Here is a 13,180-nt window from a genome sequence, read left to right as displayed (position 1 = left end):
TGGAATAGGTTCACTTACACAAAAGTTGATAATGCCCTATATGAAAAGAGAACTGAATCGAACCCAACGGTTAGAAAATAACTAAAAATTACTACCTTCAGTATTAAGGGGAGAAAGAGTAACGTTGTACCCTTAGTGTATAGACTTACGTGCCATGGAGTATACAGTTTTAAACAGGAGCTGTGGACCTATTGTAAGTGAGAACTTTCATTGGTAAAGCAGCTAACATGAGATAGTAGGAGAAGAGACCATAAAATTATAAGTAGTAACAGTTGAGGAAAAAAAGAAAAATGTTGGCCATACTATGGGATTATGGGATCAGAGGTAGGTTACCACAAGCAATCAAAAGCATTTATGTTGCCTATAGGCCCAGAGTACGAATTTCTGTTAGAATGAGTTCTTGGGGTTCCAATTAGTTACAGATGTTACACAAAGCTATAAGCTGCCAACCTCATTCATTGTTCATATGGAGTTTTTTAACTGTTGGGTTCCTCAGTCTGTCGAAACTGCCTGAGAAAGAAAACATAACAGAATTGCAGCTGAAAATATTCTTACTTTTATGTAGGAATTAAAATAAAGATTATGAAGAGCGAAACTGTCCCATGTGGGCAACAGCATGAAGTAGAGGATTGCCTGTAGGGGTGACTACGTGTGCCCCATGACCGCTGCTGTAGCTGTTTTAGATTATTATTATTATTTTTTTTTTTTTGCTAGGGGCTTTACGTCGCACCGACACAGATAGGTCTTATGGCGACGATGGGGCAGGAAAGGCCTAGGAGTTGGAAGGAAGCGGTCGTGGCCTTAATTAAGGTACAGCCCCAGCATTTGCCTGGTGTGAAAATGGGAAACCACGGAAAACCATTTTCAGGGCTGCCGATAGTGGGATTCGAACCTACTATCTCCCGGATGCAAGCTCACAGCCGCGCGCCTCTACGCGCACGGCCAACTCGCCCGGTTGTTTTAGATTTAAGATTCTATCAAATAACACTCAAAATATTTAGAAATGTACCAGTATAAACATTTATGTTGAAATCTTAAATCTAAAACAGCTACAGCAGCGGTCATGGGGCACACGTAGTCACCCCTACAGGCAATCCTCTACTTCATGCTGTTGCCCACATAGGACAGTTTCGCTCTTCATAATCTTTATTTTAATTCCTACATAAAAGTAAGAATACTTATCGGGGCGTGTCCGTGGGTCCACATTAAGCACAAACTAAGGATCGTGGCAACCCAAGGTTTGTAACATTGTCAGGAAGTAGAAATTATGCATTTTTTTTAAAATTAAAAAATACTATTTGTTTGGGGCATCAACCTAGAAAGATCTTTTGCCCCTACTTGTGAGGAACCTGCGTGTATTTCGTAAATGGCAGAAGTGTAAAGCGTCGAATGTGAGGAAAGGAACATTAAGGAAGACACAAACACCCAGTCCCCAGGCCAGGGATATTAATAATTTACAATTAAAAACCCCTGACCCGGCCGGGAATCGAACCCAGGGCTGCCGGGTGACAGGAGGACGCATTGCCCTTGTTATTAAAGAAAGATTTTTATATTTGAGATAAAAAATATATTTTATATATTTTGATTTTTAGGTAATAAGAAATTCGATGTTCAATGGTTTCATCCAAGCGAATACAACGTGCCTTGATTAAATTAAATTCTTCTGTAGAAACGTATATTTAAATGGAAAAAACTGTAATGAAGTTTGCTTGTGCTAAAGCACATCAACACGCTGCCATCGCTGCAACGAGCAGCTGGCACTATTTTCACCCGCCATAATGTCAAGTGTCTCTGCTTGTGACAGACACGGCTTTGGTCTGCTGAATAAAGCCCTGAAGAATAAGTGTTTCACCACAGCGGTTCCTGATGCAGTGGAAGAGTGTGAATGAAGAGAATATTCTTCTCTCCCGGTCACGGACGACTACCAACTGTGGGAGAGAGCACCTGTGGAAGAGTGGCTGAACCATCAATCAGCGTCGTTCCTTTTGAACGGCATACAGAAACTTCTTTAGCGAGGGACAGGTGTCTACTTTGGAAATGTCACATATTTCACAATAGTTTAGTATAAAAATTATATAGGCCTACTTATTAGAGCAGATGGGTTTGTCAGCACTGGCAACCTTACTTGGAATTCCTTTCAGAGGAGAGATGTGTTCATTGAGGTGTCCAGGAACCCACCAGTCCACTCCGTCCCCAGAAGTATGGAGCCACACTCCTTTTGAGAGGCTTTTATCTATGGCCACGGCGCATACTGCCCGCATGGCAAGGAAAAGTTTTAATTCACCTTTCGAATTAGTGCTTATCTTAGTTCCTAACTAGACAGGCTGGCAGCCTTGTCGACCGCCCGACCACGGCCTCCGCAAAAAGGCCACGAGAAGTAAACAAACGAAAGTCATTCCTCACATAGGTGAACGTGGTGAATATTGGGTAACAAGGGACCAACTTTTAATGACACCACAATTAATTAATTTCAGCCAATAGTAGTGTTCATTCAACTGGCTACTTTGGAAATGTCGAATATTGCACAGTAGTTTACTATAAAAATTATATACTTATTAGAGCAGGCGGGTTTGTCAGCACTGACAATGAATGCTTCTATCCTTCTTACATATAATAAAAGGTAAGATTCATATGTTTCAACATACTAAACTTGGGGGTCAATACTGAAGCCTTATTATCAATCTAATTTAAATGTGATTATTATTATTATTATTATTATTATTATTATTATTATTATTATTATTATTATTATTATCATCATCATAAGGTAGAGAACCGAAGGAGGAAGGAGCTGTATACCAATCCCTCAAGTAAAGAGTATGAGGCAGAGAATAAAGCCTATGGATAGTAATGAAATGAGGCCCCCACCAAAACTGACAAACCTAATACTGTGAATGTTCATGGAGAACAAGATCTGAATTGCAAAAGTCAAGTAGCAAGAGCAGGGCAAAAGAAAGTAATACTAAAATACATGCACTTCAAGCCTGTAACTATCACAAACCACTCACAAACTGATATTTTGTATGGACAAAGCAGGGTGAATTGTGGATACCTTGTACATAAAATGGAAGTAACACATGTGAAATTAGGAAGAATAACAGCTGGTATGTTCAAGGGAAACTGGTAAACTGTTCAAGATAAAAGTCACCTTGCAATCAAGAGTTGTTTCTACTTAAATAAACAGAATGAGCACAAACACAATTTCTTACAAGAAATAAAATACATACCTCTGCATTTCTTCATCAGAGATTTTCTCTCCACTATAAGCTGTTATACCCATTGCTCCCCAAAATACCAATTTGCCTCTTCTTGACAGCTGTTGTCTCACTCGACCAACTAGTTCCTTCAGAGCTCTTTCATCCCAAAGTCTTGTGTATAAACTGAATATTTGCTGTCCTCTTCTTATTCGATGAGCAACAACACACTCACACTGTTGGGTACACGTCCTTACAATATGCACAGAATGTCTTTTAAGAAACAGGGGAATTTTCAATACCTCATTCTTTAGAAACCGTAGAACTGAGTACTGAACACAGACAGACCTTAACCCTCGCGACAGGCAATCGAATTTGCGAGCTGGAGATATATTTCTTACGAACAACGAGCAAAATACCAAAAGTCTATTCTGATGCCTTCTCTGGTAAGTTCCATCATCCATGAAGTGCTTACTTCTGGACGGAACCAAACAATTTCGTTGGGTAAATACTAGTACTCTTGTGACATTGCCGGAATACATTTCTAACCTAGAAGAACATGAAGTAAACCTCCACCATATATTATGAAGTTTATAAATCCATGCTACAATGTAAATTTAAGGATATCTAAATGAAAACCACCTGAATGTAAAGCAAAAGCTATAGCAACTTCAGCTAACCTCAATGCACTGTGATGAACCATACAGAGGCAACTAACAAAAGGCTACCGAAAATCCGCACCGCAGTCAGCGTTCAGTTTCCTCTGGTTTCCCTACTATTAACAGATTACATCCGCCCAGATTTGTAAAGTAGCTAATGAACTCATAGAACTACTTCATTGATAAACTTTAAAGTTTCAGACTTGCACACCTCAAAGACATGACAATTCCTTCCTCTCATCTTGAAGGCCATGGGCCATATCAGAGACGAAAGACGTGCGTTAATATTTACGAATACGGCATGCTCTTAAATTGTTCACATTTGTTTCCAGTTCATTCTACGAAATTTTGAAAGAGCATTTTATAACTTGGTGAACATATCGAACACATTCTGAACTTCAGAAGAGTAGGAAAAGGTAATTCAAGAAATCTAGACAATTCTTAGATACACAATTGTCATTGTATCTCCTGATAATTTTCGAAAGTAACAAATAAATTTAAACAAAAATAATTTTCCAGTAAAAAACATTTAGTTTTACATCGTAATTACTTAACAACAGAAATGTGCACGAAGGTGCAGAAAATGTAGTAAATATTCTTTGCTGTATTGACTGCCAATGCCAATATTTTCTCTTTGCAGGCAAATTGGCTAAGAGGATGTATAAATGGTGGGGATCAACCAGACCAATCAAGAAGAACTACAGATCTTAATGCAGAATCCAACATGGCAGAAAATTAGGGCCCACTGTCTGTTGTGGGACGCAGCTGGCCATTAATTGCTAATAATATAACTAACGCTGATAACGTTATAATCTTTGTAAAAAAGAATTAGTACCGGTATATGAAATAGAAATCATGTTTTCATAGTTAAAAAACGCGAAACGGTTTAAAATAATATACCAAAATCAAAACAAGTATTCGACCAAATTACATAACCCTACCCCAGTACATTTGACAATGACAAAATGTAAGTAATTAATATTCGTTTGTAAAACGAACACAACACATTACAACCAAAAACGATAATCATCCATAACATTAAATGACATATTTATTTATTAAATACAAAGCGCACAATGTGCATGATGATTATTAATGCAATTCTACTATTACTCACTACAAAGTTGCCTTATTGAGTTATCTGTCACACTGTCCACCGCACCATTTACACTTGCAATCTGAAGTTGGGTCGTGGAATTTTATATTTGTACACAACTTGATGTGAAATCCATATACCGCAAAACGGGTAATCGTATGCCTCAATTCATAGTTACCGGTAGTGCTTTTCCATTCATTAGATGCCATAGCATCTGTGGCGTAGAATTCTATAGGAATATTCCTCTTCTTTTCATACAGAGTCTGTAATAGTGCGAAGCTTTGCTGTGTACACGGCAAGGTCATTTCATATTTCAACTCCTCGAAGAAGAACGGTTCCCTTGCTATCTCATATACCAATCTTGCCCGGGAATATTTTGAGACACATAGAACTCTCTTTAAATAAAGGGATTTAACTTGTTCCAGCTTTGCTACGTCGTTCTTAGTTAAGAATTCCCACGTGAGTTCTAAACCATAAGTAACTATTGGAATTATCTTGAGTTTGAATAACTTGATCGCAGTCTCTACATATAAAAGTCTTAGGCGAGGGATGTCATTTATTGCTATAATTGCAGCTGTGATCCTCTTCCACATGTGCACTCCAAAACACTCCCTAAGGGATTGAAGTGTGACGCTCAAATATTTAAATTGATTCACTGATTCCAGCTTTCTTCCCTTCAAGTGGATAACATCGTCTCTGTATTGTCTTCCACATCTCCTAAACACCATGGTCACAGTTTTCTTGTCATTGATCAAAATATCATTTTTCGCTGTCCAATCTATCAGTTTATTGAAGGATTCCTGAAGTCTTTCTCAGGTCACATCATCTGCATATATGTACGTTGTTACGTGTTCAGTTCTCGTGGCTGTTACCACATCATAAGTCGTTATATTGAATAATAGAGGGCTCAATGGATCACTCTGACGCAATCCAACTGTTTGTAGTAAAGGTATAGAGGTCGTGATGTTATCATCTAAACTAGATAGTTTTCTGATAGAATGTTTCTAAGCATTCAAGTGATGTAGGACGGTATACCAACTACTTGAAGTCTTCCCAGCAACATATTCCTATTTATGGAGTCGAATGCTTTAGAGAAGTCTATAAGTAGAGCAAAGAGATTTCCTCGTGGATGCCTTAACGTTTTTCTAATCTCGTCATGTAAACATCTTACTGCCTGTAGTGTAGATATTTCTACACGAAAACCAAATTGTTCCTCCGGAATAATTGGATCTGCAATTAGCAATAATCATTTTACACGGAGTTTCATCAGGATTTTAAGTAATACACATTCAAGGACTATACTACGATAGGGTTACTTGAATCTCCATTTCCTATATATAATACTTTAAGTGTGGCTTCTCTCCATCTATCTGGTATGGTTCCTTGAATGAGGCATTGATTTAGCAGGCATGTTATAACTTCTTTGAGTACTGGCCAACTAGCTTTAAGATGTTCATTAAGGATCTCGTCGGGTCCGCCGATTTTTCTGTCCTTACTTTGAAGTATTACGGTTTCTACTTCCTTCTTGGTGAATAGTTTAAGTTGTACAGGGGCTTGTTTGACCAAATACAGTAGAGACAATACGCGACACTTCCGGATTTAGCCTTGTTAAAATGGGAGACAATTCGCAAGTGGCGCTCCTAGTGGCGTGATCTGAAAATTAACGCTAAATTCAAACATCAATGGAAATGCATATACGGAAATGGATTAATAAATTACGTCTAGAAAGAAAGTGTTACTAAGATATTAACTTCAAAGTTACTAAAGCAATTCTGGATAAATAAATGAAAATTTATTTAACAGGTTATTATTTCTTTTCTCTTTGATATTTGCTTTACGTCGCGCCGACACAGATAGGTCTTATGGCGACAATGGGACAGGAAAGGGCTAGGAGTGGGAAGGAAACGGCCGTGGCCTTAATTAAGGTACAGCCCCAGCATTTGCCTGGTGTGAAAATGGGAAACCACGGAAAACCATTTTCAGGGCTGCCGACAGTGGGGTTCGAACCTACTATCTCCTGAATACTGGATACTGGCCGCAATTAAGCGACTGCAGCTATCGAGCTCGGTGGTTATTATTTAAAGACTGAAATTAGACATATAACCGAGATGTGAAATGGACTGCTGTGAAAGGCTTGATCTTTCATTTATGCAGTACTTTTTTAGCTTTAGTATTCCTACCTGAACTTTCACGGCTAGATTTGTCTTTTTTCTCATTTAAAAGCATTGTATAATCACATTAAGACACTTGTCAATAAAAATATCGGCACATTCCTTACATGCATGGTTCAATGAATTTATATTTAAGAGCTGGACAATTTTCCTTTTAACTTCAAGCCTACTAACAGAAAGAAAATCTGTCAATTTACCCTCAAGGAGATTCAAAATTTCCCTATAAGCAATATTTGCCATTACATTAGGGTAAAGAAAATTTGCATCGTCATATTGTTTCAACAAAATATGTACATTTCTTAAATTACCCATATTTCCTTCAGTGCTTGACAACGCATTACGGCATTCCAAATGGGGTAACTTGGAACACGACCAGCCACACACATATGCATATGCATTTTCTTGAATTAAATCAAAAACCACAGATCACACTTACAACAACACATCGGTATTGAAGGTTAACTGCTGCACTATACAATAAAATAAGCACATTCTATTTTAAACCAGTTAAAATATGTATCGCGCAGGTCAGAAGTGTTGGAAGTACTACACAAATCTCTTTGTAACTGGAAGAATATCTATGCAAACACAATATTTGCTTACGTTTTCTTGTCACGAGGGAAACGGAAGAACGACCGCGAATCCTTCTGCACTTCATAGTCATTGCAGCCAAACACAGCATATATCTTTCCACTCATATTAAGGGGAGATATAAAGGAATGACACATGCTACTATTTGCTTATGTCAACTTATGCAAACGCATAAATAACGCCAAAAACTTCACAAACAAATACACGTGCTCTTATGACAGAACCAGTAACTCCCAGGTCACTCCGCTAGACAGAGCTCTAATCGCTATTCTTCGATATCTCTCAGAGTGTCGCGTATTCTCTCTACTGTATTTGGTTTGACTATAATCTCTGGCCTAGTGTCCTTAGACTGCAATACTGTGGAAAAATATGTTTCCCATGTATCCATGCCGATATATATTGAAAATGGATCTTTTTCTGCCATTTCTAGCATTTTCCTTTCATTTTTCAGGAAGAATTTAGTCTTGGCCTCCTTTATGATGGCCTTATATAGTTTGCTTTTATCAGCATGCTCTGATATGTCTGCCTTAGAACTAGACTTTCTTGCATTATGTAAGGCCAATATCGTCTCTTTTCTAGCCAAAAACATGCTGAATCGAACCATGGTCTGGCTTTTCTGTTACAGTCATTCCTTATTACTATGGCGTTTTTAATGATAATCTCAATTTTTACTACTGCGTCATTTATGTTACCCCTGTCAATCTCTTGTATAATATCTGGAACTTGACTTTGATCATTTTGAAGCTGAAATATATCTAGACTCCTATATATTTTGGTTCTATATTTAGTGTGCTGTGGTATTATCGAATCCATATATGGATTTATCGCTACTGGAAAGTGTTTTCTGAAGATTATGCTTTTTTGTGTCTCCTGAAAATATTTATATTTTGGAGCTGTCTGGTTCTTGCGCCAGGCTTTTCATTTAAGAAAATACTAGGTAAACACTTGATAGGGAATTTACCATCTGGGTAACAGCTCTAAATCCAAAAATGATTGAATATTCGAGACGAAATGGCTACCAGGTTCTATAAAATCTTGGACCTTTGGCACTTTTGTATGTGGCAGCATTGCGTGAGATATTGTGGTTCAGAATTTTTTTTTCATCAATTTAAGAACTCGATTTGTATAAATAGAATGTGTTGAAATAGAAAGTGTAACGTCAGTGACGTATCATCATTAGTAGTTATCGTTGGCCTTGGTCACCAAAGATGCTGCAGTTGTCGATTTGAATAAATAGAGTGTGTTGAAATAGAACGTGTAACGTCAGTGACGTATCATCATTAGTCATTAACGTAGGCATGAATAAGTTACAATGCAAACGTGCAAGTGTCATCCAGCCGTTGTACTCTTATGTCGGTGAGCTGCATACATGTTAAGTGTTGTGATAGTCCAGATCGCTACTATTTAAGAAAATCTCACCACAGAACCGTTGTGCGGGTAGTAGACACTACTCATAATCGTTAACCTTGATGTTCAGAAGACATTATGTACGTAAGCCTAAAGGCCGGTCTCCACTGATTAACATTTAACAACAACATGTTAAATGTTAAAAGTGTTAAATGTTAACTGGTGACACCATCAGCATGTTAAATGTTAAATGTCAAAAACTGTTTCATTTAACATTGTATCCACACTTAATAAACATGTTAAACTTGACATCCTTTCTTTATATACAGGTAGTTCATCATATCAATTTATGGTAATACATTTAGATGGTGTCTAGTATTTTTAAATAAGGACAATGGACTCAGATGAAGAGAAATTGGCCTTTGTTATTGCCACTGTTACTTCTTGTTATGATTTAGAAATTCAGTTTTATTAGGCACATTTCCTCCCCTCACTCTGCTCATAGCTTCAAAAACAAACCACTTTGAAGTGCAGGGTATAAACTTCGTCCGCTCCCGACTACCGACTTTTCTGAACTTTCTGCAATTCTCGACTGTACTGGGAGCGGAGGGACGCTAGTTTTTTTTTCCGATTTACTCGCGGGAACAATTATAGATATTTTCGAGTTCCTGGAAACTGTCGGTTTTCTTCGCTTTATATCTGTATTCCTCTGATGAGACATCCCACATATCATTAATTAAGTCCAGAGTAATCTCCTTATTCTACCCCATTTCTGACATTTTAGTATAGTGCAGAGAGAACGACACACATGCGTGTACGGTATTTGTAGCTTATAACAAAGAGAAGGAGTATTGCGGAGTGTTGTAATTATAATCCTACTTCATGAGGAGCACGTCGTTTGCATCGTTTAGCTTATGTGTTGGCATGGAAACATCATGGAAGTTGCCGAACCTGTGCCGACAACGCACGAACAACGAATTGACTTGACATGTTTTCCACTTGGAGCGGAAAACACGCCAACATGTTAAAAGTGTTAACTCAACATTCTGAGTTAACATGCAAAGTCAATTGGAAGACACAATCACAATATACATGTCAACTGTAAAATGTTAAATTTAACATGTTGGTGTTAAATGTTAAACAGTGGAGACCGGCCTTAAGATGACAGTGGTGAGCTATCTGAGTGCTGGCTTTTAAAGCTGTAAAAGCAACAGTGGCGGCTCGTGACAAAATATTCAGGGGGTTCACAACAAAATGTGTCTTCAAATATACCAAAATAGAATACAAATCAGTACAAAATAACTTACTTGAATTATTTCACTAAAAGTTCCTTGTAGTGTTGCTTCTCCACACATAATTTGGTAGAACCTGTATAACCGAGGATGCATTTTTCCAAGACTAATCAGTGAGTATAAAACAAAACTAAAATTACGACTGCCGGGCTGAGTGGCTTCGGCGGATTTCTGACTCCAAGTTGGCAGGTTCAATACTTAGCTCGGTAAAAGTAAAATTCACAGCAACTTTGCTACAGTGCTGTATTGTAGCGAATATTAAAAGTTGCGAACAATATTCTTGGATTTAGATAGCACAAAATTCACCTAAGTATGACAACAAGCATAAACATAGTGCGTGCACTTAACACATTTACCAGTACTCAAATTAATTGAAATTGAAACGATTCTCCACCCACAATGTAAATCAAACATTTTTCCGTGATTACGAACCCTGTTCAGAATTACCTACTAGCGCAGTCTTCCTGCGATGTAATGCAATAGTAACTTCTGGGAGCTGTGGCCAACACTAAAAGGGAGGTAGCGGACCCTTGTGGTCAACTGTAATACTATCACTTGTTTGAGAGTAGATGTAGACTGAAACGCACATACTTTACGGTGCTCCTCGCTTATGGAGATATCTGTGGATAAACCATGACTTCATCTCCATGCGCATGCGTATAGTCTTCAGGCTCGTAGCAAAATCTCCAGTGTGCTCTCTGCATTATTAGTCGAAACGAACAGCTTCGATATAAGTCGAATACTTTCGATCGATTGACAAAATCAGGTAGAAACAAAGGAAACACCTTTTGAACTATCCATGTGAATATGCATTTGAACTGGGTGTTCACGTGCTCATGTGCTCCTGAGAGCCCACCGCCACTGAAAAGCAAGTTACATTTAGCGGAAGGAAGTGGTTTGGTTCTCCGTTAGAGAGTCCGAAGCATTTATAAATGAAGTCACCACTTCCGGAGAGGTACCGGTACAGGTCAATGGAAAGTAGAAAGGGATCGAGCACAGAGGTGGTTACATTATCCTACTCGGAGCATCGGTGAAGTTCAGCGTGTGTGTGTGTGCTGCCTTCCACTATAACATGGGCCTTCATACCGTGTACGAAGTGCTGTTACTTTGAACCAATAATACTGTCTGTTATTATTTTTTTATTTTTTGACATGAATATGTCTTATAACTGGGGAGTCATCCGAAAATTTGTGTGACCAAAGATGCTGCGGCTGTCGATTTGTATGATGATGCTTGTTGTTTAAAGGGGCCTAACATCGAAGGTCATCGGCCCTTTTTCGATTTGTATAAATAGAGTGTGTTGAAATAGAAAGTGTACCGTCCGTCATCATTAGTCGTTGCCGTAGGCCATAGTCGCTCTGTTCAATGGTGCAAATAAATCGTTCATTATCAATATTTGACTTTCATTTATTGAAAGATATATTCATGATCATCAGTTTTTTTTTGCAAAGGGGTAAGTTTAAACCACCACCACCACCTGCTCAATTTTTTTACTTAGTAACTTATAATTAGATCCGCCTCTGTGGTGTAGTGGTAAAAATGAAATGGCGTACCGGTATGGCTTTTAGTGCCGGGAGTGTCCGAGGATAAGTTCGGCTCGCCAGATGCAGGTATTTTGAGTTGACTCCCGTAGGCGACGTAATGAGGATGAGGATGTACTGATGATGAAGGCGACACATACACCCAGCCCCCGTGCCAGCGAAATTAACCAATTATGGTTAAAACTCCCGATCATGCTGGGAATCGAACCCAGGAGCCCTGTAACCAAATTCCAGCACGCTAACTATTTAGCCACGAAGCCGGACGATTTAGTGGTTAGTGTGATTTAGCTGCGACTTCCGGAGTCCCGGGTTTTATTCCCAGCTCTGCCACGAAATTTGAAAAGTGGTATGAGGGCTTGAACGAGATCCACTCAGCGTCGAGAGGGATGTTACGTAATTTAAGACCACAGCCGCTTCCTTCCCTCGTCCTTTCCTATCCCTTCCAAATTTCCCATCGCCCACAAGGCCCCTGTTCAGTATAACAAGTGAGGTCGCCTGGGCGAGGTACGGGTCCTCCTTCCCAGTTGTATCCCCCGACCTAAAGTCTCACGCCCCAGGACACTGCCCTTGAGGCGGTAGAGGTGGCCTCCCTCGCTGAGTCCGAGTCACACGTGATCGTAATCCTGCTGCGAGCAGATGGTTCCCATTGGCGCTTGGTGACACAGCAAGTGTAACGTGTAACAGGATTTCGTTCCTGTATGATGATCGGTTGGCCACCGCTGCTCGCAAAATGCGTCGATCTTGATGTTCGTCTGTACTACGCGGACGCTCGGAGCCTGGTCTACGGGTATGGGAATGTTCCAGAGAGCACTGCTGAAAGCAGCGACACACCACCAATACATTGTGCCCAACATGTGATACGTCCAACCAGTTTCCCGCAGGTCTACAATACAACCCCGTTCAAATAGCTGCAGTTGTTCGACAGTAGCACGTACTCGTCAGCGGGGCATGGCTGCACCCTAGAATGAATGTTGCAAACACTGTTCACCTCAGCACAGTTACTGCCTGTATAGTCCTCTCCGTGTAAGGACGTACCCTAAGGGTGCAACCTTAGCCTTTCTCCCCTGTAATATTAAGATATTGATTTATAGTTACTTTTCTTGCTGTTGGGTCTTTTTCAGTGTCGGTAACCATACAGTTTAGGGACCCTACTTGCCGATACGACGTCTTACATTTACCGTTAATCTGTTACGTTGGCAACGTTCAATCACTGCTCTAGCGTGGAGTGCGTGTTGCCACCGCATTGCCGTTAAAGTCACTAGTGATACATTTGCGAGAATATTTAAAGC

General features: G+C 39.4%; 1 protein-coding gene across 4 annotated transcripts in view; it reads right to left on the bottom strand.

Moving 5' to 3' along the window:
* The window catches only part of LOC136884034 (stAR-related lipid transfer protein 7, mitochondrial), a 77,904-nt gene extending 73,564 nt beyond the window's left edge, over window positions 1-4,340 (bottom strand). For 2 of the 4 annotated variants that reach the window (XM_067156048.2, XM_067156049.2), the window contains exons 1-2: window positions 3,875-4,340; window positions 3,228-3,743 (exon numbers count right to left, since the gene is read on the bottom strand). In XM_067156048.2, coding sequence (XP_067012149.2) covers window positions 3,228-3,743; window positions 3,875-3,897 — 539 coding nt within the window. In that variant the 5' untranslated portion in view covers window positions 3,898-4,340. Of the gene's footprint in view, window positions 1-3,227; window positions 3,744-3,836 lie in introns of those variants that run through there. The other 2 variants (XM_067156050.2, XM_067156052.2) reach the window with 2 other exon arrangements.
* Window positions 4,341-13,180: the final 8,840 nt, after the last annotated feature.

The sequence above is a fragment of the Anabrus simplex genome, chromosome 12, assembly GCF_040414725.1.
Source record: "Anabrus simplex isolate iqAnaSimp1 chromosome 12, ASM4041472v1, whole genome shotgun sequence".
Lineage (NCBI taxonomy): Eukaryota > Metazoa > Arthropoda > Insecta > Orthoptera > Tettigoniidae > Anabrus > Anabrus simplex.
Note: the sequence above shows the minus strand (reverse complement) of the source record. Positions and strands in the feature narration are given on the sequence as shown.